This window comes from Moschus berezovskii, chromosome 27 (assembly GCF_049115385.1).
Source record: "Moschus berezovskii isolate FMDL1 chromosome 27, NW_MosBer_1.0, whole genome shotgun sequence".
Taxonomy (NCBI): domain Eukaryota; kingdom Metazoa; phylum Chordata; class Mammalia; order Artiodactyla; family Moschidae; genus Moschus; species Moschus berezovskii.
The window spans coordinates 6,721,762-6,744,762 of record NC_142486.1 but is presented as its reverse complement, the minus strand read 5'-3'; the positions used below and the strand labels follow the sequence as shown (position 1 = coordinate 6,744,762).

The window sequence follows — 23,001 nt, the reverse complement described above, 5'->3', positions numbered from 1 at the left end:
TGCCACTTGCTGATGACTTGCCAGCTTGGCATCCTTCCTGTCCCTTGTGTCTGGCCCACAGGCAGCCTCCCCCACCACCATCCCCCTTCTAAGGGTGCACTTCTCTCCAGGAAGCCGTCCAAAACTGGGAGGAAGCCATGAGCCATGCTTCTCAGCCATGGCTGAGCCTTCCCAGGCAAGCTCTGCTGCCATGCTCTGACCCAAGACTCTCTAAAGGTACAGGAAATGTCCCCTCACTCCCTTTTTCCTCCTGTCATCTGGCTTTCTAGTCCTCCCGCAGCAGACATCTGTCTTGGGTGAGACTTGGTCTAAGGAGCTGCAGCCTGGCATGGAGAAGGGTAGAGAGTCCCTGTGGCAGGGCCCGGGCACAACCTCCCGCTGGTCCATGCAGACCACAGACCACACCCGGGCAAGGGGCACAGCCCGCTGGACTGAGGTACCAGGCAAATCATTTCAAATGGTCTTTCTTTTTAGAAAATTTTGGGGAGTGATGGATGTGCTCACTGTCTTCTTAAAAAAATATTCATGTTTATTTGTTTATTTGGCTGTGTTGGGCCTTAGTTGCAGCATGTCGATTTCAGCAGTTCTGTCACTCAGGCTCTCCAACTGTGACACGCGAGCTCTGCCAGGCCAGAGCTGCAAGTCTCGGGAGTTGGGTGGGTTCAGCTGCTCTGCAGCACGTGGGATCTTATATCCCCATCGAGGGATCCAACTTGTGTCCCCTGTGCTGCACAGTGGCTTCTTCACCACTAGGCCACCAGGGAAGTCCCCAGAATGCCATTTTGCACATCAGTCCCAGCAGCTGCTGTCACGTGGGTTCCAAACTTGGAACTAAACCCCCTCAACTCAACTGTCGGCCTGGCTGATGGATTCAGACCCAGACCCAGGCCCTCACAGGAACCAAGACGAAACAGGACGAGTTTGAGCCCAGGCCTCAGAGGAGGCAGCCTGTTTCTCCTGGTTCCAGCCTCCAGGTCCTGGGTCCTCAAAGAGAAGTGTGCCACATGGCTGCCCTGGAGCTGTGACACTGGTCACTTTGGGGGAGCAGAGATAGGACAGCGTTGGGTGACATATATTTCCAAGGAGAGGATTGACCAAGAACCTGGTCCACGGACCCTCTCAGCACCGATGGGGGAGCACTAGGGAGAAAGGGCCACTGAGCAGGCAGCGCAGAAAGAGCATCCAGCAGCGAGTCCCAGACCTGGGATCGCCACTGACCGTGACCTTGGCCAAGTCACTTAACCTTCCAAGCTCAGTTTCCCCCTGGTACCATGGAGCCTCTTACCTCAGAGTTGTGGGATCTTTAAACCTTTTACTGAAACATAAGATAGTGAAGTGTCCAGCTCTTTGAGACCCCATGGACTGTAGCCCACCAGGCCTCCTCTGTCCATGGAATTCTCCAGGCAAGAATACTGGAGTGGGTAGCCATTCTCTTCTCCAGAGGATCTTTCCAACTGAGGGATCGAACCTGGGTCTCCTGCATTACACGTGGATTTTTTTTTTTTTTTAAACCATCTGATCCATCAAGGAAGCCCCTCACCAGGGAGACCTTGTGACCCGTGTCACAAGGGCACTAGTTGAGTTTTTCATCAACTGAACTTACACAGGATGGTCCTGGGAAGTGAATGAGATGCCCTCAAGCCTCTAGGACAGCAGCTCTGGCGTCTTTGTGTGTAGATTGAGGAGAACTGTCACCCAATGGCTCCCCCGCTACACAACCCTTGGATTTCTCTGTTGGGTGCTTGCCCACTCACCCAGCAGGGAGCCAGGAACAAACATCTGGAAGCCTTTTGAGAGAAAGCAGATGGGTCAGCATGGGGAAGGGTTTGGCTGGGGCGGAGCCTTTAGAAATGGTAGAGGAGTTGACCCAGGAGGCTGGAGGAGGTTAAGGGAGATTAGAGCATCTTTACAGCTGTTTGGGAAGCTCCAGCCCCAGATAGAATCCCGCCGGGTCAGACTTCAGCCCTGCGCCCGGCGCCAGGCCCACTCAACCGCTGCGCGTGCAGACCCAGATGTGGGCTTCTCCCCATTCCTTCTACTGGTCCTTTCACCTGAGCTCTAGCCCCTGTGTGCCCTCCCCAACTGCTCGTCCCTCTGGCCCCGAAAAGCCAACCTGTGTGTGTGTGTGTGTGTTAGTCGCTCAGTCATGTTCAACTCTTTGTGATGCCAAGGACTGTAGCCTGCCAGGCTCCTCTGTCTGGGGAATTCTCCAGGAAAAAATACTGGAGTGGGTTGCCATTCTCTTCTCCAGGGGATCTTCCTGACCCAGCGATGGAACATGGTCTCCTGCACTGCAGGCAGATTCTTTACCATCTGAGCCATCAAGGAAGCGGAAAAAGCCAACCTGTCTGCAGGCAAAGCCTAGAATCTGTGTATCCAGCGAGTTCCATATCCTGTACTACCTGATGTCACCAGACAGCATCATTCCCCGGATCCATGTTGGAGATGCCAGAATCACCTCCTTCCTCTCTCCTCACCTTCCAGAACCCCAGCCACACTTCCTGGACTCCTGGCTTCCTTCCATGTGCTTCCGAGCTTCTTCTCTTACTCCAGGCCCCCATTCCTCCCATGGACTTCCTCTGTGACCACTCTTCAGCGAGCAGAGGTCTTGCCTCTCATCTCCCATCTAACACCTTCTCACTCTGGCAAGATGAGAGATGGCTTTTCTTAAAACACTGCTTTCATCATGCCATTGTTCCCACTCGCTGGTGCTGGATCCTCATTGTTAGAAGGTGAGCTTCTCGGCACAGCATCGGAGACACTCCACAGAGCATAACCCAGACACACAAAAGTACTGTCTGCTTGTGTCTGGAGTTGCCTCCACTGAGACGTGGTCTTTGTGCAAACTAGAAAAAGAATTTTCCCGGTTGGGCAATAACAAACATTTGCTGTGTGAGCATTTCTTTGGAGAAATGCATGTGCCAGGTGCACGGAGAGAAGATGGATCACTAGACTTCCTAAAGGATCTATTCTCAGACCCATTAAGGAGCTTCCTTGCACCATCTCTCCTCCCGTGTATCTCAATAACGACTCCCTGAACTGTGTGAATTCTCCTCCAATCTGCAAGTCTAACTTATGAATCTAAGCCTTATTGTTTACTTTCTCTAAGTCACGTCCGACTCTTTGCAACCCCATGGACTGCAGCACAACAGTCCATGTCCTCCATGGAGGATGCCAAGCTCCTCTGTCCTCCACTGTCTCCCAGAGTTTACTCAAATTCATGTCCATTGAGTCTGTGATGCTATCTAACCATCTATCTCATCCTCTGCCGCCCCCTTCTCCTTTTGCCTTCAGTCTCTCCCAGCATCAGGATCTTTTCCAATGAGTTGGCTCTCCGCATCAGGTGGCCAAAGTATTGGAGCTTCAGCTTCAGCAGCATTCCTGTCGATGAATATTCAGGGTTGATTTCCTTTAGGATTGACTGGTTTGTAAGGCTTGTCTTGTAAGCACAGCCTCTTGGCAGGACGTCTTCCTTCCCTGCCATTCTTCATATAGCCACCAGAGGGCGACCTCTACTCACAAGGCAAATCTGTCACTTTCCTGCTTAAAGCCCGTGGCTGACTGGCCAGCCCCAATCTACAGGATGGGTGCAACCCAGAATTGCTTGTTCTTGCAAAGCAGGCTGTTTCTCAGCTCTGGGCTTAGCTCAGGTTTCCCCTCCCGCAGGAGGGACCCTGCCCTTCTTTGTTATCTGGCGAGAAATTTTTGAGTTTCAGTGTGGGTCTCATTTCCAGGATATATCCTTTGACCTGCCAATCTGCCAAGCCGGTCCAGGACACCTTCCCCTCTGCATCCATGCCACACTTCCTGAAGATCTAGCACTGTCTTCTATGTCGCTTTAAAACATCAATTTATCAAAAGAGTTGGATAGCTTCAGCATTAAGAAGAACAATAACTGCGTTGGATTACATCACGTTATTTTGTGCTTTAGTCATTAAGTCATGTCTGACTCTTTGCAACCCCATGGACTGTAGCCCACCAGGTTCCTCTGTCCTTGGGATTTCCCAGGCAAGAATACTGGAGTGGGTTTGCCATTTCCTTCTCCAGGAGATCTTCCAGAGCCAGGGATCAAACCCGTATCTCCTGCATGGGCAGGTGGATTCTTTACCATTAAGCCACCTGGGAAGCCCTAATGCATTACATTGAGCTTGTTTAAAATCCATGAGTTCATAATGGTCCTGAAAGTTAATAATTGATCACCATTGAAGGATGCTGGGGAACCATCACATTATTTTAAAAGTTAACAAATAAAGGGGGAAATTCAAGCATTTATTTGGTCTTTCCATCACAAACTATCTCTGAGAGTAATCATAGTAGAAGAGAACAAGTTTTCTTTTATAGGCATATTCCAGTTAGGGAAAAAAGAAGAAAAAAAAAAAAAAAACGAAAGAGCAAGAATATCACTATTTTGCAGCCCCTAACAACTGATTGGATTTAAATCTTGAGCATTCATATCTGAGAAAATTCCAATAATGCAACCATGCTACTGCTAAGTCGCTTCAGTCGTGTCTGACTCTGTGCTACCCCATAGACGGCAGCCCACCAGGCTCCGCTGCCCCTGGGATTCTCCAGGCAAGGACACTGGAGTGGGTTGCCATTTCCTTCTCCAATGCATGAAAGTGAAAAGTGAAAGTGAAGTTGCTCAGTCATGTCCGACTCTTAGCGACCCCATGGACTGCAGCCTACCAGGCTCCTCCCTCCATGGGATTTTCCAGGCAAGAGTACTGGAGTGGGGTGCCATTGCCTTCTCCAATGCAACCATAATTGAGCCTTTTACAGAAGAATGCAGCACCACCTATAGATTGGACCGGAGAGAACTGAAACTTTGGGAAATTTTCCATTCTGATTGGTTGAGAGAACTGGAGATGGGTGAAAGTTGGACCAGTCCAAGCATTTCTGATGACAGAGGGGAGGCTTCCGGAGAAAGGCGAGAAATGAGAGTACAACTGCCTCTCCTTTCGGCCACTGGTGACTTTTTCCTCCATCTTTTAGCTTTTTGAGATCCTTTCCCATGAGTGAACATATTCCACCATAACCGCAGCTTTATGAGATGCATAGTGTGTTAGCAGTTTCAAAAATCAGAAATGGGGGGAGACTTACCTATTGGCCTGCTTGGCTTTGAACTGAAGAGATGACTCTGATCCCTTTAACTCTTGGGGTGGCTTTGCTTGCGGGAGTCCAGGAACTCCTTCAAATCCTCCATCTTGTCACATTAGCTCAGCCAATGGGATCCGATTACCAGGTTGTGGAGCAAACACCTTAGAAAGCATAAAACTAGACAGAGGTAGGTGAGGGGTCAGCTTTGGTGGGAAGAGGGAGCATGGGAGCTGGGCAGGCGGTGGGAGGGGGGACGAGGGAGGGTGTCCCAGCCTCAGTAGCACTTTGCGGGTTTTAAAGGACGTTCACGTGCATCACTTTCCTGGCTCCTTGAAGGTACAACTGCAGGTGTTTTACCTCACTTCATGGGGGTGGGGAGCCCCCCACCAGGAGTTAAGAGTCTGGGCCACTAGCTTGTTAGGGTCAGAGGCGGCCCTGCAGTCCCTCCAGTCCGGGTCGGCGCGCTGGGCCCTTCCTTCCACCCACCGGGGTCAGCACGGGAGCCCGGCCGAGTGCACAGAGGTCTGTGTTCGTGTACTCGGATGCCAACAGGTGTCCCTGGAAGTCCACAGGTGTACGGCCCCGGCACTCGTGCTGGCCCACGGGGGCCTCGCGGCCTGACGGCGGGCGAGATGCCCGCGGCTGAGCGGAGCTGAGCGAGGCTGCTCGGCGACCCCGGGGCGCGGGGGTCACCTGGCCCAGAGCAGGCCTCGCTCTGCTCCTTTCAGTGTCCCGCTTCTGCCTCTTGGGGTCTCCTCGCTTCCCAACCGTCTTGGGTTTCCCGTTTCTCCTATCAGTTTCTCCGACCGGGGCAGGGTGTTCGGCTCCGGGTCCCCTTTCCAGCTGGCGGCCGGAGGTCGGAGAGCCGGGCTGACTTTGCTGGGGGCCCTGGAGAAGGGGAACTGAGCGGCGGGGCGAACTCCCGGGACTGAACTTAAAGATGCTGCGGGCACGATGCGATAACTCTGCCAGCCGTCACTCCACTCCACCAAAACTCAAGACACCTCCCCACCCTCAGTCCCGCTCCCCACCGGGGACAAGGGGAGGGGTCTCATCTGCAACGCTAGAGGCCACCCAGCTGCGCCCACCTCACGCCCAGGGCGGCTCCGCTCTCCCCCGCGCCCCGCCACCCCGTCTCCTGCCCCGCGCCCCCGCCAGCCCCCAGCCGCAACACAGTCCGCTCCAGATCCGCGCCGGGTTTCCTCCGCATCGCTGGGGTCTCCGCCCCTCCGAGCGCCGCCGCCGGGGCCGAGCCGGAGCGTAGCGGCGGGAGCCGCTCGCATCGCCCGAATCCCGAAGCGCCAGGAGCCCGAGCCCGCGAGCCGGTCTGAGCGGCGGTGCTGACCCCGCCTTCGATCAGAACTCCGAGTCGGGACCGGACGGCGCGGCCGGGTCCCCGCGCCTCATCAGAATTTGACCCTCGGAGCTCCGAGGTGACCCTTCTCTGCGCGGCCGGCCTCGATCGGCTTCTCAGCACCCCGGCCCTGGCCCTGGCTCGGGAGAGGTAGGGGGCGCAGCGGGGCCTGGGGGCGGGAGGCTGGCGTGCTCCTCCCCCGCGGGATGGGGACAGCGGAAGGCCACGCCCGCCCAGGAGAAGCAAGCCGCCGCGCCCCCTACGGCCCAACCCCTGCCGGTCCCGGGGATGATAGTAACTTGAGACCCGACTTTGTTCAGATGTTCAGAGGCGCCTTCCCTCCTTCACCCCATCATCATTGGCTCCCACCGTTCCCCAGAGTCTGGCAGTGTCCGGGGGGACCCTTGCCAAGTAGACAGCTTCCTTTGGGATCTCCCTACCTCCTGCTTCCCCAGCGGACCGGGACGCCCCTCCAGTGCAGCACCCCTTCTCCGTGATTCTGGCCCCCTGGGGCCCCGGGCACCCCCTTTTCCCAGCTCCACGGTCTTCCTCATCCCCTGCCTCTGCCCCACTTCACCTTGTCTCCCCTGCCTCTGCTCTCAAGTCTCTTCCAGTCTCTTCCCTGGTTTTCTTCTCCGCTGGGAGAAGGGGGTGTGTCACTCTGCTTTCTCTTTCTGGTCTCCTTGGGGAGAGGGTGCAAGCTAGGAAGTTTTGTGTTTTTGTTTTGTTTTTTTTTTTGGCGTCTACCGGGCTCTGAACCACCAGGTGTCATGTCTGTGCCTCATTGTCCGTGCCCCCAGGTCCTCTCTTGATGGCCTTTGTCTCCCTTCTGCCTCAGTTCTGATCCTTGTCTCTCTTCTTCGGGCGCTTCGGGTAGCCGCCGTCTCTTTGTCCCCGCCTTTCCTCTCTCCGCTTGTCTTCCAGCTCAGAGAAGCTGCGACCTCAGGGGCATTAATATTTCAGGTGTGGGGGGTGAGGGAGGAGGGGAGAGGGGGTTGGGCTCCCGGAATGCCCAGGGATGACTACAGTTATCCTCTCACCAGAGTGGATCATTCATATTTATGAGACTGAGAGAATGGATACAAGGATGATAAGGAAAATGCTGCCCCCTTTCCTGGAACCTGGCCCGGGGGTGCTTGGACTACATCTCCCATAGTGCCCTGGGGCATAGGGCTGCCTCCGCCTCTGCCTCGACCCCTAATGGGAGTTATAATTCAAGGAGCCAGGTTGGAGGGTGGGAATGGATCAGAGTGTGTAACAAGGGTTGTGGGGGCCAGCTGGTTGTTTTGGCTTGGCCTGGAACCCCTAACATACTTTGATCCCAGCACCCACCTCCCCCCACGGCTTAAGGATTTGGAACCTTTCCATCTCCCGCAAAGGGAATAGGAGTAGAGAGTGCTGGGGAAGAAAAGATGCAGGGTGAATTGGCAAGCTCCCTCTTCTTTCCTGTGACCCTGGGAATCCCCTCCCCTTATACATATCCGTATCTGAGGTGTAGACACACTCTTTGGAAATAGTCTCCCCATCTTGAAAGAGAGAGGGAAACCGACGTCTAGTTGCATGTGTGGCTTGTATCTTCCAGGGATTCAGGAACTGCTGGTGAGGTTGTCTGGAAATCCAAATGGGAGTCTCAAGCTAACCTACTTATCTCTGGGACCCGTCATTCCTAGAGCTGGCACAAGGAGTCTGATTGAGCTCATTTTTGGCATAGAAATTGCTGACAGTGGAGAGATGGCAGTGGGGGTTCCTCTCGCAAGCTCCTCTCTGGTTCTGAGTCAGCTTAGCCCTTAGCACTTGGAACCTTTGACTCCTGCCAAGGACCCAGTCATTCCTATCCTTGCTCCTCAGGCTGGGGTCAGAGATCTCCCCACTGGCCTCGGAGCCAGGAAAATGGAACTTTTTGCCTGGCTTTGCCCAAGCTGAGTCACCTTAGGCAAGATCTTAACCATCTTGGGCCTTGACTGATTTCATCTCCATGAAAGGATGGAGCCAGACAGTCCCTGATGGCCCTAGTGACAGCTCTAAGATCCTCTGAGCCTGTGCTTCCCCTCCCCCTCTGACGATACTGGCCTGAGCTATCTGACCTCACCCCAGCTTACATGGGAGAGCCTTGAGCATCAACATTAGACTGAAAAAATAATAATAATAAGGAGATGGAGCCCTTGTTTGAAACTTGCTGGTATAGGAAGCACATTGTGTTTACATAAGCCATATTTGCCATATGGAAACTAAACTGAAAGTGAAAGTCACTCAGTCATGTCCAACTCTTTGTGACCCCATGGACTATACAGTCCAGGGAATTCTCCAGGCCAGAATACCTAGAGTGGGTAGCCGTTCTCTTCTGCAGGGGACCTTCCCAACCCAGGGATCGAATCCAGGTCTCCTGAATTGCAGGCGGATTCTTTACCAGCTGAGCCACCAGGAAATCATCCTTAAGCCACCCCTTGCTGCCCTTGCTGGTCCCATCTCCCAAACCCATGTCATGTTCTACAAGGGTGAGGCAGGCCTGTGCCCCAGGGCACTATGGGAGATGTAGTTCAAGCACCCCCTGGGCCAGGTTCCAGGAAAGGGGGCAGCATTTTCCTTATCATCCTTGTATTCATTCTCTCAATCTCAATCAAATTAATATCACCCCACACACACAAAGTAGCTGGCATGTGTGTCCCCTGGGATGGTCGTTACTGAGGCTTATGTAGGTTACATGAGGGAACAATTCTACCTGGCTGAAAGAGAGAGGAGGGGATTTGATTGGTTCATTTTGTTGGTCTGGAGAAGAGAGGTCTAGAATTGAGGAGTCATCTGGGCTTGGGCAGGGAGCTTTCTCTTTGGCCCTGTCTCTGAGCACAGGGGAAAAGAAGAACTGGATGCCACAGGGGTAGCAGATCCACAGGGTACTGACCTAAAAAGGAGACTTGGAGGAATGGGAAGAGCAGGGGCAGCCTGAGTGGGACATGAAGCAAGGATTACAGGAAGAAATTTCCAAAAAAGAAGAGAGAGAGAAGGGAAGGGACTACATCTGTAGAGGTGAAGTCAGTGGGGAGAGGGCATAGGTAATCCTGGTGGATATTTGTTTGCTGAAGCTCCAACAGAGCTTTTTTCAAAATAATCACCTAGCCCTGGAATGGAGCCAAGTCTCCCTCTGGAAAAGGAAGGAACAGACTCAAAGAGGAAGGAAAGGGCGGTTTTGATTACCCTGAGAGGAACAGCTTGACATTTTCTAATAGAACTGTCCATCTGTCCGCTCCTTGGTTTATGTTTGGATATGTGGGGTGGAGGGTGCCGGGGCAGTGATATGGAGAAATCTGATGTCTACACCTCCACTCTTTGCTCTGGGATGAGCAGTAGTGAGAGTCAGGGCAGTTGAACCCTCTCCTTCCCCTCTTTCTACCAGCGGGGAAAGAGGGCTCTGGGAACCCTCCTGGGGGAAGTGGAGGTGATGGGAATTTCTTCACCTGTCATTCTGCAGAGAGGTGGTGTGGCCCTTGAAGGGGGGTGGGGTCCCTCTATTATCCCCCCAGGGGCCTTCTATTCTTAATCTCAGTTCTGGGGGTGACCAGGGATGAAGGAATTCAAGGGGTCCTGAGTGTGTAAAGAGCATCCCAGAGGGTGGAACACCACAAGGTTGGGAGCTCTGGGAGCCAGTGGTGGGAGGGGAGCTGCCGGCCCTCTATTCCCAGGATCTGTGAGAAGAGAAGGGGTGTTTAAGTAGGAAGGGCTTGTGTGGATTGCGTGGAGGGGGCCTGCTGTGGAAACAGGGGGCTCTGACCCCTGCGCTGGGTTCTCTCTTTTTTGCAGGATCATGACGCTGGAAGCCAGCAGTGATGGAGACACCTCAGAGGTTTCTAAGCCCGAAAAAGACATGGAGCCAGATGCAGAGGTATGCTCAGAGATCCCAGGAGGCCAGGGCCGAATCCAGTCCCAGATCAGGGCTTGATGCTGAGTTCAAGCTCCCAGAGCTGGGAACCAAGTCAGGACCTGAGGCCAAGGCCAAGTCCCTGGGTCCAAGCTCAGTTCTGGATCGAGGCCTGAGGCCAAGGCCGGCCCTTTGGACTTCATAGTGGCCACAGAAAGGGAATTTGAAGAGGTGTTGGCTATCTCGGGTGTGTGTGTGTGTTGTGGGGGGAGGAGGGCGGGCATCGACGGTGACCTTGACTACCTTCCCAGCCGCTTCCACAGCTGGCTCTAGGATCCCGACCACAGAGCAGTGCCGGCCAAGTGCAACGGAGGAACAGGTGAGAGCCGAGGGTTTGGGAGGCAGGTGAAAAGGGATTTGGGTGCATAGATCTTTGGGAGAGGACAAATGGAGCCTCTCCTCGGCCCTGGTCCGGTTGCTGAGGAAACAGAATCGGCTTTTGGAACCAAAGAGTAGGGCTGTGGATCCAGAGGCCTGGTCAGTGAGGGTGGGTGGCGGATGTGCAGAGCTTGGAATGGCGGAGGAGCCCGAGAGAAGGATGACAGCTTCAGTATTTTAGGATTCTTTTGAGGGGTTTCTGGGGATAAGAACACAGAAAGAGGGGAGCAGTCAAGAGGGAGGAGTCTGGGGATGGGAGCAGCTAGAATGTGGTCCGGACCCCTGAGTAGATTGAACTCTCCCAGCAAGACAGCCTGGATGCAGCGTTGGCTCAGAGATGGGCTGGGGGCGGGGCTAAGAGGCAGCGGGGCGCGGCGAGCGCCTGGGGGCGGAGCCAATGCGAGGGGGCGTGGCGAACGGGCAGGGACCTGATGCGCCCCGGGTCTGGAGCGTCTCAAGCGATGGAAGAGACGCCCGGGAACGATCTTTCTGCAGGCTCTCGAATCCGAGACCCGGGTGCTGAGGAGAGCTCCTTGGGCAGGTCACGGGTCTGGCGTGGCGCCCCAGGAGAATGACGACGGAGTGCTCGGCGTATGAGAAGAGGCGAGTCCTTTGAACGGAGAGCCCCGTCGGAGAGCAACCCCCCCACACACACAATGGCCTCGGTCGCAGATCGCGAGGGAGCCGGTACAAGGGATCGACGGCGGGAAGACCGCGCTGGCGGAGGGACTGCGCAGTGGCGCCCCCGGAGCGCGGCAAGAGGGTGGCCCGGCTGCTAGAGCACTTCTGTTCGCAGCTGGTAAGAGACAGCACCCGGGATATCAAAGTGGCACGACTCACCAGGGACGATCAGCTGGGGCCCCGGGAGCTGAGAAATTCCGCCTAATCACCAAGCAGAACAGAGGAGCGCGGAGGGCCGGGCCTCTCCTCGAGGGGTCTCTGGGCTTTGTCCCCTCTCCTGCGGTCAGTCACAGCCTTTCTGTCGCTGCCCGCTCTGCCCAGCGGAGGCGCCCATGAGCCCTGCCCTGGGAATCCCAGTCCCTACCCAGGCCTTGTTGCCCAGGGAAAATCAAACAGCTTCCACTTCCAGTCTTTAAAGCCTCGATCCTTACTCTGGGAGGCTGGAGCCCAGGTGTCCAGGCTTCGTGACCCTGCTCCCTTACATGGATCCCGCCTCGGTCCAGGGACAGAAGCATCCTAATCTGAGCCTTTGTCTTTTACCTCCGCCTCCCGCGTCCTACCGCGATCAGGGGCCTACTGCGATCAGGCTTCCCCTGCTTCCACTGTTGAGGCCCACATCCCCAGTTCCCCGACTACTCCACGTCGATCCCCGCTCTCCTCGGGGATCCAGGTATTCGGAGGCCTTGCCCCTGGTTCCTCCATGCTCTCACATACCTTACCCCACCCGGCCTCGCACCGTTGGCCCTCCTCAGGGACCCAAATGGGAGCCCATGGGTGTGACTGTGGAAGTGAAGATGCCAAGAGGCGCCAGGCTTTCAGCCCTCCGGCCGCCCAGAGCCGTGCTCGCTTGTGCCCCACTCAGGGCATCCTTTTGGTCCAATTCAACTCGTCGGCGCTCCTAGGCATCCGGCGTCTTCTCGCAGCTGCCGGGGGAGGCCATATGGGAGGCTGGCGGCGACCTGGCACGCCTCCTGCTGTCGCCCTCCTTGCAGCGCGACGGGAGGAACCATCCCAGGAGTGGCCACCCTACTGGCAGAGTGAGAGTAACCTGCGCCTCCTGGCGGCCAAAGGCCTGGAGTGGCGCGTGGACAGCCGCGCGCCCGCACGGCGCTCGCGCTGTGCACGCGCCCTTTCCGCATCCCTCACCGCAGCGACAGCACGTGGCGCTACCTTCGCATCGACGGCTTCAGCAGCGACGGTGGGCAGAGGCAGAGCCAGCTTCTGTAGCATCAGCAGCTCCAGAGCCCATTGCAGCCTCAACGTCGTGTGCCAACTCTTCCCGGCGCCCCAGCTGTGGTCACAGGTGGCTGACTCCACCACGCTGGCTGGGGGCTCGCGCTGGTCAAGGGTTATACTGAACAGGACTTGCTGGAGCCCTCTCCAGTTGAGTCGGAGAGGAGAGAAGATGCACTTTAGACCCACCTCCTTCCGCGGATCCCCGCCCCACCAAGCCCTCCCCTACTGTTTTCAAGTTCCGCCCCTTCCCCCTGCTATTGGTCCTCAGACTGTTGTTCAGTCGCTCAGTCTTATCCGACTCTTTGCGACCCCATGGACTGCAGCTGGCCAGACTTCCCTGTCCATCACCATCTCCCCAAGCTTGCTCATATTCATGTCCATTGAGTCGGTGATGCCATCCAACCATCATGTCCTCTGTCCTCCCCTTCTCCTCCTACCTTCAGTCTTCCCAGAATCAGGGTCTTTTCCAATGAGTCGGCCCTGTGCATCGGGTGGCCAAAATATTGGAGCTTCAACTTCAGCATCAGTCCTTCCAATTGAACATTTAGGATTAATTTCCTTTGTGTTGGATCTCCTTGCAGTCCAAGAGACTCTCAAGAGTCTTCTACACCACAGTTCAAAAGCATCAATTCTTCCTCGGCTCTGATGCCTACACTTAGCCGCTGTCTGTTCCTCCCTTCCCTTTTCCCCTTACCTCTCTGCCATCTGGACTCTAGCGCCCCAAAACGCAGTTGCCCATACCCTGATTTGAACCGCCGAGTTTGGGGGAGCCACTTACTGCTATTGTCCACCCCTCCCCTTTCCCGGCCAAGGAATGAGTTCCTTCACAGCTTCAGAGCCTTTCCCAGTTGGTGCCCTGGCCTAGGAATGTACTTTGCCCTTTCGGGCTTCTCCCTTCTGCCCCCTCGTGGAGGAAAGATGGCCGAAGTACGCTTAATGCCCAGCGCCCAGCCGACAGCTCAGCTGCCCGATTCATACTATTTTTCTTCCTCCCCATCTTTCTAAGGCCCTCAGAGCTTGCCTCAGGCGCCTCCCTCGCCCATTCTCAGCCTCCTGTGCCTGGACCTCTCTTAGTTCTGCATTTCTCATTTGCCTGCCCCTTCCCCATGAACCCTTCCTCACCTGCGTGTAATATGGAGACAGACTCTGCAAAGGAAATAAATTTATAATGCTCCACCTCCATCTGGCCCCTGCTTATGCTCTGGCGATGCACCTTTCTGAGGCTGCCTCCCCTGACTGGGGTTTCCCCCAGCTTTGCAGGACTTTGCTGGCTCCCTTCCCTATGCCACCAGCCAGGAGCCTGAACCAGGCCTGTGAATCAGAGTTCCGGGTGGGGAGGCCGGCAAAGCGGAGGGCAGGTCCCAGAGCCTGGTGCTGATCTATCTCGTCCTTCTGGCGGGGCTGCCTTCTAGCACAACTGGAACCCCCACCTCCAGATATTTCTGGACACCCCTCCCATCCTCTTTGCGCTTTCTGTGGACTTGGACAGTCTTCTATTTAAATGCGAGTAGTAACAGCTGCATTTGCACAGCGCTGTCTCCAACACGGGATCCTGACGTCTCCCGCAGAGGGAGGACACGGAGGCTCCGAAAGACCCGAGTGACTTCCAAGTGGCTCACAATAGCTGGGAGCCTGGCAGGGACTAGAAACCAGGTGTCCCCAGACCAGAGCACAGGTCAGAACCTCATTGTAGCTGGAGCTTCCTGTTGGACAATGGACAGTCATGGTCCAAAAGGAGTCACTGAGAGCCGGCCCGGCGGCATAGGGGTGGGGGTGGGGGGATGGAATCAAAGACATGGACAGAGGAGGGCGACAGGGGGGTGGATCAAGGGGACAGCCTCTGTCCCCCACCTGCCCCCGTTCCGGCTGTGCTGCTCTGACCTGCTTGGCTGCTTCCTGTGCCTGGTCGAGCTGCCGAGCCTCCCTGACACTTCAGCCATGGCCGTGTTGCAATAAAACGGGCCCCTTAGCCCACCTTCTGAGTCTGTTTCACTTCTTCTCAGGGAGGAGGGCTGAGATGCATTGTCCTCCCCCACTTCCCCAGCAGCCTGTATTAGAGAGGATCTCTAAGCCCTGTGGCAACGGGGCTAATGACTTCCTGGAGGGGAGCTGGGGAGGGCTGCTGGCCGTGGCGCGCCCCCACCCCCACCCCAGCCAAGCGGCAGAAAGAAGTGATTGCTCAGAACCGAGGCGGGCAGCGGCGCGGCGCCTGGACCGGCCCCGGAGCTCGCTTTCCCCTGGACCCGGGGGCGGTGTGTGTGTGTTGAGGGGGGAGCGGTGGAAAGGTGGTCCACTGCTGTTTCAAATTCTTGCTCTTCTCGCAAGTTCCCCGTGGCATCCGGAACCAGCCTGCCTCATCCACACGACTCCGGGGTCTAACTCCCAGCTGTCGGCTCTCTCGTGGCCAGCGCGCTCCCCTTCTCCCCGTTCCTGGGTGGGCACCGCACCGGAGGGGCAAGAGGTGGAGGGAGCCTGGGCGCCGCCCCGCGGGAGCCGAGCTCCGGAGCGGCGGGGACTGCGATCCCGAAAAGTACCACGCGGGGGCGCCAGGACCTGCGCGGACGCGGGCGAGGCAGCGCAAGGTGGTTTCCGTCCGTGTGAGTGTGTCCATGGGCGTCTTTGTGTGTCTGTGCTTCTGTACATGTGTGTACGAGTCAGGGGGTGTCTGGGTGGGATGTATTCGGGGCTACGCGCCTGGCGTACACCAGAACCAGGCACTTCAAGTGGTTTCTTGATAAGGAGGATTCTTGATAGGTTACCATGTATGTGTGCATGGGGAGGTGGGGGACTCTGTATTGTTGCGTGTACAAGGCATAGCCTGTGAGTCTTAGATTTTTGAAGTTATATCCCTTTAGGGCTTTTACCCCCTCCCATCATCCCGTGTAAAAGAAATCGAGGGCTCTCAACCTGAACCTCCATTGCACTGTCTTGGTTACATCCTCAACATGTGTCTGGGTGACTCCACTAGACTAGGTGTGACATTGTGTTTGTGTAAGAGGGTGTGTCTCGGGATATCAGTGTAACTGTGAATGATAGTGGTGTGTGTGGCAAGTGGATGTTGGAGAAGTCTGGCTCGGGATTATGGAAACACAGTCTCCTTTCTCTCGTTAGTCTGTGGATCCATCTTCATGGTGTGATGGTGTGTGTGTGTGTGTGCTTCCTTTCTCAGTCTCTCCAGGACCTGTCTCTCTCTGTGTCTCTCCTCATCTCTGTCTCTTTTCCTCTCTCCCTTTTCCTGTCTTGGTGACTCATCTCTGCGGCTTTGCCCTCCCCCGTCTTGCTGGGTCTCCCCTCCCCCACCAAGGAGTGGGTAGGGGTATGAGGTAATAGGACCCCGGGATTAAAAATCAGGGTGAGGACCCCCTTCCTATTATTCATCCTTTCCAGACCCACCAGTAGCCCCTAGCCCTCTTTCAGTCCCCTTCCCAGGACTCCAAACCCTCCTGAACTGGGGTGGACAGGGGATAGGCAATGATGCATTCTAATGGGGTCGTTTCTAGGGGGTTCTTAAGCACCTTCCTTCAATTCAAAGTGAAGACCCCAGCCTCCCTCATAAAGTGCCCCTCCCTGCCGGTCCCCCCCCACCATCGCTGACGCATTAAAGGCTGCAGAGGTGAGTCACCGGTTGGGGGGAAGGGAAGAAGAGAGGGGAGTGAGCTGCATGGTGAGGAGAGGGACCCAACCCCCTACCCTCTTCTTTCCCAAACCTTCTCAGGGAAAAGACCCAGTGCTCTGTCCCTCTTCCTTGGTTTTCCAAACCTTCAGCTTGGATCTCTACTTGGTTGGACCCCATCTTCTCTTAACACCCTCCTGGAGAGTATGAGAGATTCAGAAACCAAGACACAGAGATGGATTCGTACAAGTATCTCAGAGCAAACAGGCATCTCCTCCTACTCCCCATCTCTGCTTTGCCTTTTCCAGCTCTGTCTCTCTCATTGCTCCTTCTTTCCTGCCATCTCCCTCCTCTCTCCAATCCCAGGAACCTGTCCCCAGTCCAGCTCTTTTCCAGAAGCCCCTAGAGGCAGTAGGATGTGAAAGGCACAGCACATCTTTGAGAGGTGGGGTGTGTGTGAATGAACTGACCCCAGGCAGGGAACTGGGGTGGAGAGAGGCACAATCAGACCCAGAGATTCAGAGCCCAAGCAGGCATAATCTAGATGGCGGGATCACCAATGCTGTTGCCCTTGGCTTCCACCTCTCACTGTCCCCTCCCCCATGCCATAATGACTGAGACTCTTGGGATGTAGATTTCTGAGAAGCTCCCCTGGACTTCTGGGCTGAGTGGAGGAAGAAAGGGTTGGAGAAGAATGAGGAAGGAGGGAACACGCTAACAACAACAAAAAAAAAAAAACAACAAGGGGAAAAGCTTGAACTTGGGGGCTACAGAAGAGTGACTAAGATACTGAGAGTTTCCTGCACAGAAATTTAGAGATGAAGGTAAATGTGGGGGAGGGGTAGGAAAGATCAAAGGCATGAAGAAGTCACATAACAACATATATCAACAAGCACGGAAGGATCCAGAGAAATGCACAAAGACACAGGGGTACACACACGTTGTTGACGCACCAAGCCAGTTGACGCTTTTCAGACACCAGCAGATGCCCGGAGTGGACGCGCTCAGACTCCCAACCACACAGGTATACAGGCACTCAGAGGAATCAGGGCCCACAGACACTAATAGTAACACACAGACACCTGGAAACAAGCGAAAACACAGCCCCACAGATTGAAAGAGAGAATTTATGTATTGGAGCGCTCCCATGCCTATCCATTCTCTATCTGCTTACATACATAATTGGCCTCCCCATTCCCTTTCTTTCCACCCGTGTTTCATTAATCTCTATACACACAAACACAATGCATACATATGTACACACACATACACAAGCCCACGGGAACACAGTTTCTCTAGATGCCTGTCTCCTTCATCTCATACTTGCTCTCTTAGCCCCATCAGCCTCTCGGTCTGTCCCCCTTGCCTCCCTCCCCCTTTCCTTCTCTCTTGGATGGCTTCCCCTCCCCCCACCAGATGTCTGAGCCATCTCTCTCTGATTCATCCTCCTCAGGAAGGTAACGTGACCCCCCTCCCCATTCCGCTGCTCTCAGTAACCAGGCAGGGAGGATAAAGGGGAGGTGGGATGCAGAGGAAGAGGAATGAGGGGGCGCCTTAGGGGTAGGGGGAGGACCTAGATAGTTTGGGGGGAGGGGGATGAAGCAGTCTCAGGTCTGCTGCTCCCTCCTCTCCCTCTTTTCTTTGGCGTCTTCACAGTCACCTTGGTTCTCCTTTCTTTTTTTTTTTTCTTTAGCCTGATCCTTCTACCTGTTCCAGATGCGTGCCTGCCTGCCTCCCTCTCCTGTCCCCATCTCTTCTCTCTTTCCTCTCCCTCTACTCCTCCCCACCTTTTTCCCCCGCAGAGCTGATGGCCTTTCTTCTGGGAAACTGGAGCCACTGATGGACCCGAGAAGCCACTGCTGGCTATAGAGGGAAAGCACGTGAGTGTGTGTGTGTGTGTGTGTGTGTGAGAGAGAGAGAGAGAGAGGAGAGGATGAGGGTCAATACTAGGAAGATGAGGAAGGGGTTGAGGACTGGCTCTGAAAGAGTCTCTGAGCTCCTGGCAGGCAGCCCCAATCCTGGTTTCCAGAATCTCAGGGCGAGGGTGCCCTGTATGTGCCCACGGGCAGCCCTGTGTCCGCAGTTCTTGTGTGTCTGGCATGTGTCATTCCACTCCCCCCTCTCCCTGCCCACACCCCCGCACAGCTCTCTGCCTGCACCGCAGCCCCCCTCCAGCTTCCCTCCCTCCCCTCCATTCCCGCAGTGGCTGCTCCCCTTGCCTCCCTCCCCTCTCCCTGCCCCCTCCTCATTTCCGTCCTCCCGCACCCCCGCCTACGGCCGGTCTCCCTCCACTGGACCCGGCTCGCTGATGGATTCTCTTTGCGCAATCTGTGCGTCATCGCCCCCCACCGTCCCCTCCCCCGAACCTCTAACTATCCAAGCCCCCAGCCCCAACCCCTCTGACTGGAGATTCGGAGGAGGGGTCTGGTGGCATAGGGGGTGATCTCTGACGTTGTACTCCCACCCTCCACCTCCCCACCCGCATCACGTTCAAATCTTCCCTTTAACGAAGAGAGATTGAACTGAGTCACCCCCAACACACACACCTGCACAACCCCCTCCCCACCAGGTCTGCTCTCGTCCTCTAAACGTCCTTTGGGGGGTAGCAGAGGGAGGGGAAGAAGCAGGAAGGTGGTGGGGAGAGGTGGTCTGAAAAAGGGCACAGCGGGGGCGCCAACATACGCTACAGAGTCAACTGGACAGAAGGACAGACACACCTTTTTCTCCAGACACGCACCGACCATGGACAGACACGACACAGAGGCACACATATCCTCAATCTTTCCCCTGTCTCTTCCAACTCGGATCCTTTCCGCCTAGATCACTCAAACCGCAAGATCCACCCATGTGCCCCAGCCCAGGGCACGCACCCCGCACCGCAGATCCGCGGACAGCGCCCGCAGGCGCGCAGAACCATGCCTCCTCTCTCAGGTTCATGCCGTCCTTGGGCGTGTTTCCCATGGACCCTGCAGTCAGGAGACGGGGAGTCTGGCTCCCTCCTCGGTTTTGGAGTCTTATCTTCCCCCTTCCCAGTATGGATCTCCTACAGGGGCCCAGTCAGACGCTGGGAGTGCCCCCCCCATTCCACTCGCCGGGTTCCCGCCGCTGCAGGTCGCTCTGTAACCCACCCTCCCGCCTTGTAGCGGCTCTGCATTCAACCTTCCATTCATTCATTCATCCTTTTCTCCTCGTCCCTCCTTCATTCATTCATAGCCCCCTGCCCCGCCCGCCTCAGCATTTCATTCATTCATTCCTTCATTCATTCATTTCCCCGGTTATAGGCTAGCGCACGCCCCTCCAACCAAGGCCCGCAGCGCGCAGGCGCGGGCCGGGAGAGGCACGGATCCTCCAATCGTTGGGCGTCCTCCCGCCTCTAGGCGCCCGCCCGCTTCCCCATGAATGAACATTGACGTCAATGGGGCGGGGCGATTCCCACGTGACCTCGCGCGCTCCTCTTTATAAGGCGGTGGCGGCGCGGGCGCTGTCCAGCGTGCTGAAGCCTGAGAGAGAGAGTCTCCCGGAGCCGCGCAGACCCAGCTGAACCCAGCGCGCTGGACGCCAGACCTCTACCATCGCTCGTATCCTAGCCACCACTCGAAGCCGAGGCGGACGCGTCCCGATCTTCCCCTGTCCCCACCCCGCCCCGACCCTCCTCTCCACCTCTCGCGTCGTGGCATCAGCTGGTAAATACTCTGCTGTCCGTCCCTCAAACCCTCGGCAGTCGTGGGCGTGAAGGGAGGGTTCTCTTTCCCCACAGATGGGAGTGTTGAAAACACAGCGGGGAGCCCCCGGGAAGGGTCCCTGTAAATGGGGGAGTCGCCGCTTTTCTCTTGTTGCTGAAGTCGCCCACGCACCATCCGGGGAGTCCTGCGGGGAGGGAGCCGATTTTTTTCCCCTGCATCCTTGCTGCTTAGTATGTGGGCGCTGGCAGTGAGATGGCTCAGGGAAGGGGGCGAGGAGGCACTGGGGGAGCAAGGGTTGCAGGCGTTTCCCCATTTACACGACTCCAGAGATCGGCACAACATCGTCCTCCTTTGCTCCTAAACGTCCTTTTTCTGGGTAAGGTTAGGGAGACAAGGGAAGCCCCGGATTTCCTGATTAAATATGGGGGAAGGGGATATAAAATCAGAGAGCGGAAAAATTCTTACAGAAACCCTTTCTTTCTTTGGTCCCTTCTATTTTTTTTTCCCCCCCACAGTCTCTGGCAGTCCTTCGGTCATGAAATCGCTCAGGTTGCCGGCTACTGTTCTCTTCTGCCTGCTCCTACTGATCAAGGGGTTGGGAGCAGCGCCCCCCGGGCACCCTGAGGCTCAGCCACCTCCTCCCAGCTCTGAGCAGAAAGAGCCGGTAGCTGGGGACGCAGTGCTCGGGCCGAAGGATGTCAGCGTCCCAGAGGTCCGAGCCGCTCGAAATTCAGAGCCGCAGGACGAGGGAGAGCTTTTCCAGGGCGTGGATCCCCGGGCGCTGGCCGCGGTGCTGCTGAAGGCACTCGACCGCCCGGCCTCGCCCCCGGCGCCCGAAGGCTCTCAGCAGCGGCCAGAGGAAGAAACAGCAGAATCTCTGCTGACCGAGACGGTGCGCAGCCAGACCCACAGTCTCCCAGCGCCAGAGACCCAGGCGGCCGCGGCCCCTCCTCGCCCTCAGGCTCAGGAGAATGGTGCCGAGGCGGCCGACCCCTCGGAGGAGCTCGAGGCGCTAGCTTCCCTGCTTCAGGAACTGAGAGATTTCAGTCCGAGCAGCGCCAAACGCCAGCAAGAGACGGCAGCAGCAGAGACGGAAACCCGCACGCACACGCTGACCCGAGTCAACCTGGAGAGCCCCGGGCCGGAGCGCGTGTGGCGCGCTTCCTGGGGAGAGTTCCAGGCGCGCGTCCCGGAGCGCGCGCCCCTGCCGCCCCCTGCTCCCCCGCAATTCCAGGCGCGTGTGCCAGAGAGCGGACCCCTTCCCGAAGCCCACCAGTTCGGGGAAGGAGGGTCCTCCCCCAAAACACACCTAGGTGAGGCATTGGCACCCTTATCCAAGGCGTACCAAGGCCTGGCCGCTCCCTTTCCCAAGGCACGCCGGCCGGAGACCTCCCTCCTGAGCGGCACTGAGGCGGGGGAGCGCCTTCTACAGCAAGGGCTGGCGCAGGTAGAAGCCGGGCGGCGGCAGGCGGAGGCCACCCGGCAGGCGGCGGCGCAGGAAGAGCGGCTGGCCGACCTCGCCTCCGACCTGCTGCTCCAGTATTTGCTGCAGGGCGGGGCTCGGCAGCGCGGCCTGGGGGGTCGGGGGCTGCAAGAGGAGGAGGGGGGCGGGCGAGAGACAGCGAGGCAGCAGGAGGAGGCGGAGCAGGAGAGACGCGGCGGGGAGGAGAGGGTGGGGGAGGAGGATGAAGAGGCGGCGGAGGCGGAGGCGGAGGCGGAGGAGGCGGAGAGGGCTCGACAGAACGCGCTCCTGTTCGCCGAGGAGGAGGACGGAGAAGCCGGAGCCGAAGACAAGCGCTCCCAGGAGGAGACGCCCGGCCACCGACGAAAGGAGGCCGAGGGGGCAGAGGAGGGCGGGGCGGAGGACGAGGACGACGACGAAGAGATGGACCCGCAGACGATCGATAGCCTCATTGAGCTGTCCACCAAACTCCACCTGCCCGCGGACGACGTGGTCAGCATCATCGAGGAGGTGGAAGAGAAGCGGAAGCGGAAGAAGAACGCCCCTCCCGAGCCTGTGCCGCCCCCCCGGGCCGCTCCCGCCCCCACTCACGCCCGCTCCCCGCAGCCCCCGCCCCCCGCCCCCGCCCCCGCCCGGGAAGAGCTGCCCGACTGGAACGAGGTGCTCCCGCCTTGGGATCGGGAGGAGGACGAGGTGTTTTCCCCGGGGCCCTACCACCCTTTCCCCAACTACATCCGGCCGCGGACGCTGCAGCCGCCTGCCGCCTCGCGCCGCCGCCACTACCACCACGCCCTGCCGCCTTCGCGCCACTATCCCGACCGGGAGGCCCAGGCGCGGCGCGCGCAGGAGGAGGCGGAGGCCGAGGAACGCCGGCTGCAGGAGCAGGAGGAGCTGGAGAATTACATCGAGCACGTGCTGCTCCGGCGCCCGTGACGCGCCCCGGCCCCGCCCCCGCGCGCCCCCCTCCGTGTCGCTCCTTTACCACTCGGTGTTTGCATGCGCCCGGCCCCGCCCTCGGCCGCCACTCAGCCCCGCCCCCGCCCCGCCCCCGCGCTGCGCCCAGACCCAAGACTTCTTCGCTGGTGGGAAGCCCGAAATCCTCAAACTCACTCGCGGGGATCTCGGGGCCAGCACAGGCGGGCGGGTCGTTTGTGCGAGTTCCCCCCGACTCCCCATGCGGGACCCTGTCCCCACCTAGTCCCTCTCTCGGGATGTCCCGATCTGAAACCGGAAAAAGCATTTTCAGTTAACTGTGTGAAGTGTCTTGTCTCCCGCCTTTTGGGCCTCCCAAGAGCCACTCTGCCCTCTCTGGATCGCTGTGAATTTACCCCTTCTTTCCCTACTCTGTTGTAAATACCCCTCACGGAGGAAATAGTTTTGCTAAGAAATAAAAGTGACTATTTTATTAGGACTTTGTTCTCGGTTATTCACCCGTCCCCTTGGGCCTGTGTGGTCCTTCCCAAGGGGCGGTGAGGGAAGCGCCAGCCACCTCCTTCCTGCTCAAAAGCGAGGGTTGAGTGATAGAACCTCTTTCAACCGTATTTGAGGGGCGGCGGTAGAATAGGTTAACATCCTTTAGAAAGC

General features: G+C 57.2%; 2 protein-coding genes across 2 annotated transcripts; both read left to right on the top strand.

The window, feature by feature from the left end:
• The first annotated feature begins 6,338 nt into the window (after positions 1–6,338).
• On the top strand, positions 6,339–14,006 carry NAT16 (N-acetyltransferase 16 (putative)). Its single transcript, XM_088833042.1, is given in 12 exon segments — positions 6,339–6,601; positions 10,247–10,328; positions 10,616–10,683; positions 11,167–11,290; positions 11,415–11,477; positions 11,479–11,622; positions 12,259–12,323; positions 12,325–12,419; positions 12,422–12,529; positions 12,532–12,670; positions 12,672–12,736; positions 12,739–14,006. Coding segments are annotated over 11 exon segments (1,050 nt in total). The 5' UTR covers positions 6,339–6,601; positions 10,247–10,250; the 3' UTR covers positions 12,840–14,006.
• A 1,094-nt stretch (positions 14,007–15,100) lies between these two features.
• Positions 15,101–22,725, top strand: VGF (VGF nerve growth factor inducible). Its single transcript, XM_055410128.2, has 3 exons — positions 15,101–15,241; positions 19,736–19,955; positions 20,471–22,725. Exon 3 carries the CDS (start codon positions 20,491–20,493, stop codon positions 22,348–22,350), a length of 1,860 nt encoding a protein of 619 aa, XP_055266103.2. The 5' UTR covers positions 15,101–15,241; positions 19,736–19,955; positions 20,471–20,490; the 3' UTR covers positions 22,351–22,725.
• Positions 22,726–23,001: the final 276 nt, after the last annotated feature.

Excerpts from the sequence above, each read along its gene's own strand:
- VGF (XM_055410128.2), top strand. The coding sequence starts at position 20,491 with ATGAAATCGCTCAGGTTGCCGGCTACTGTTCTCTTCTGCCTGCTCCTA.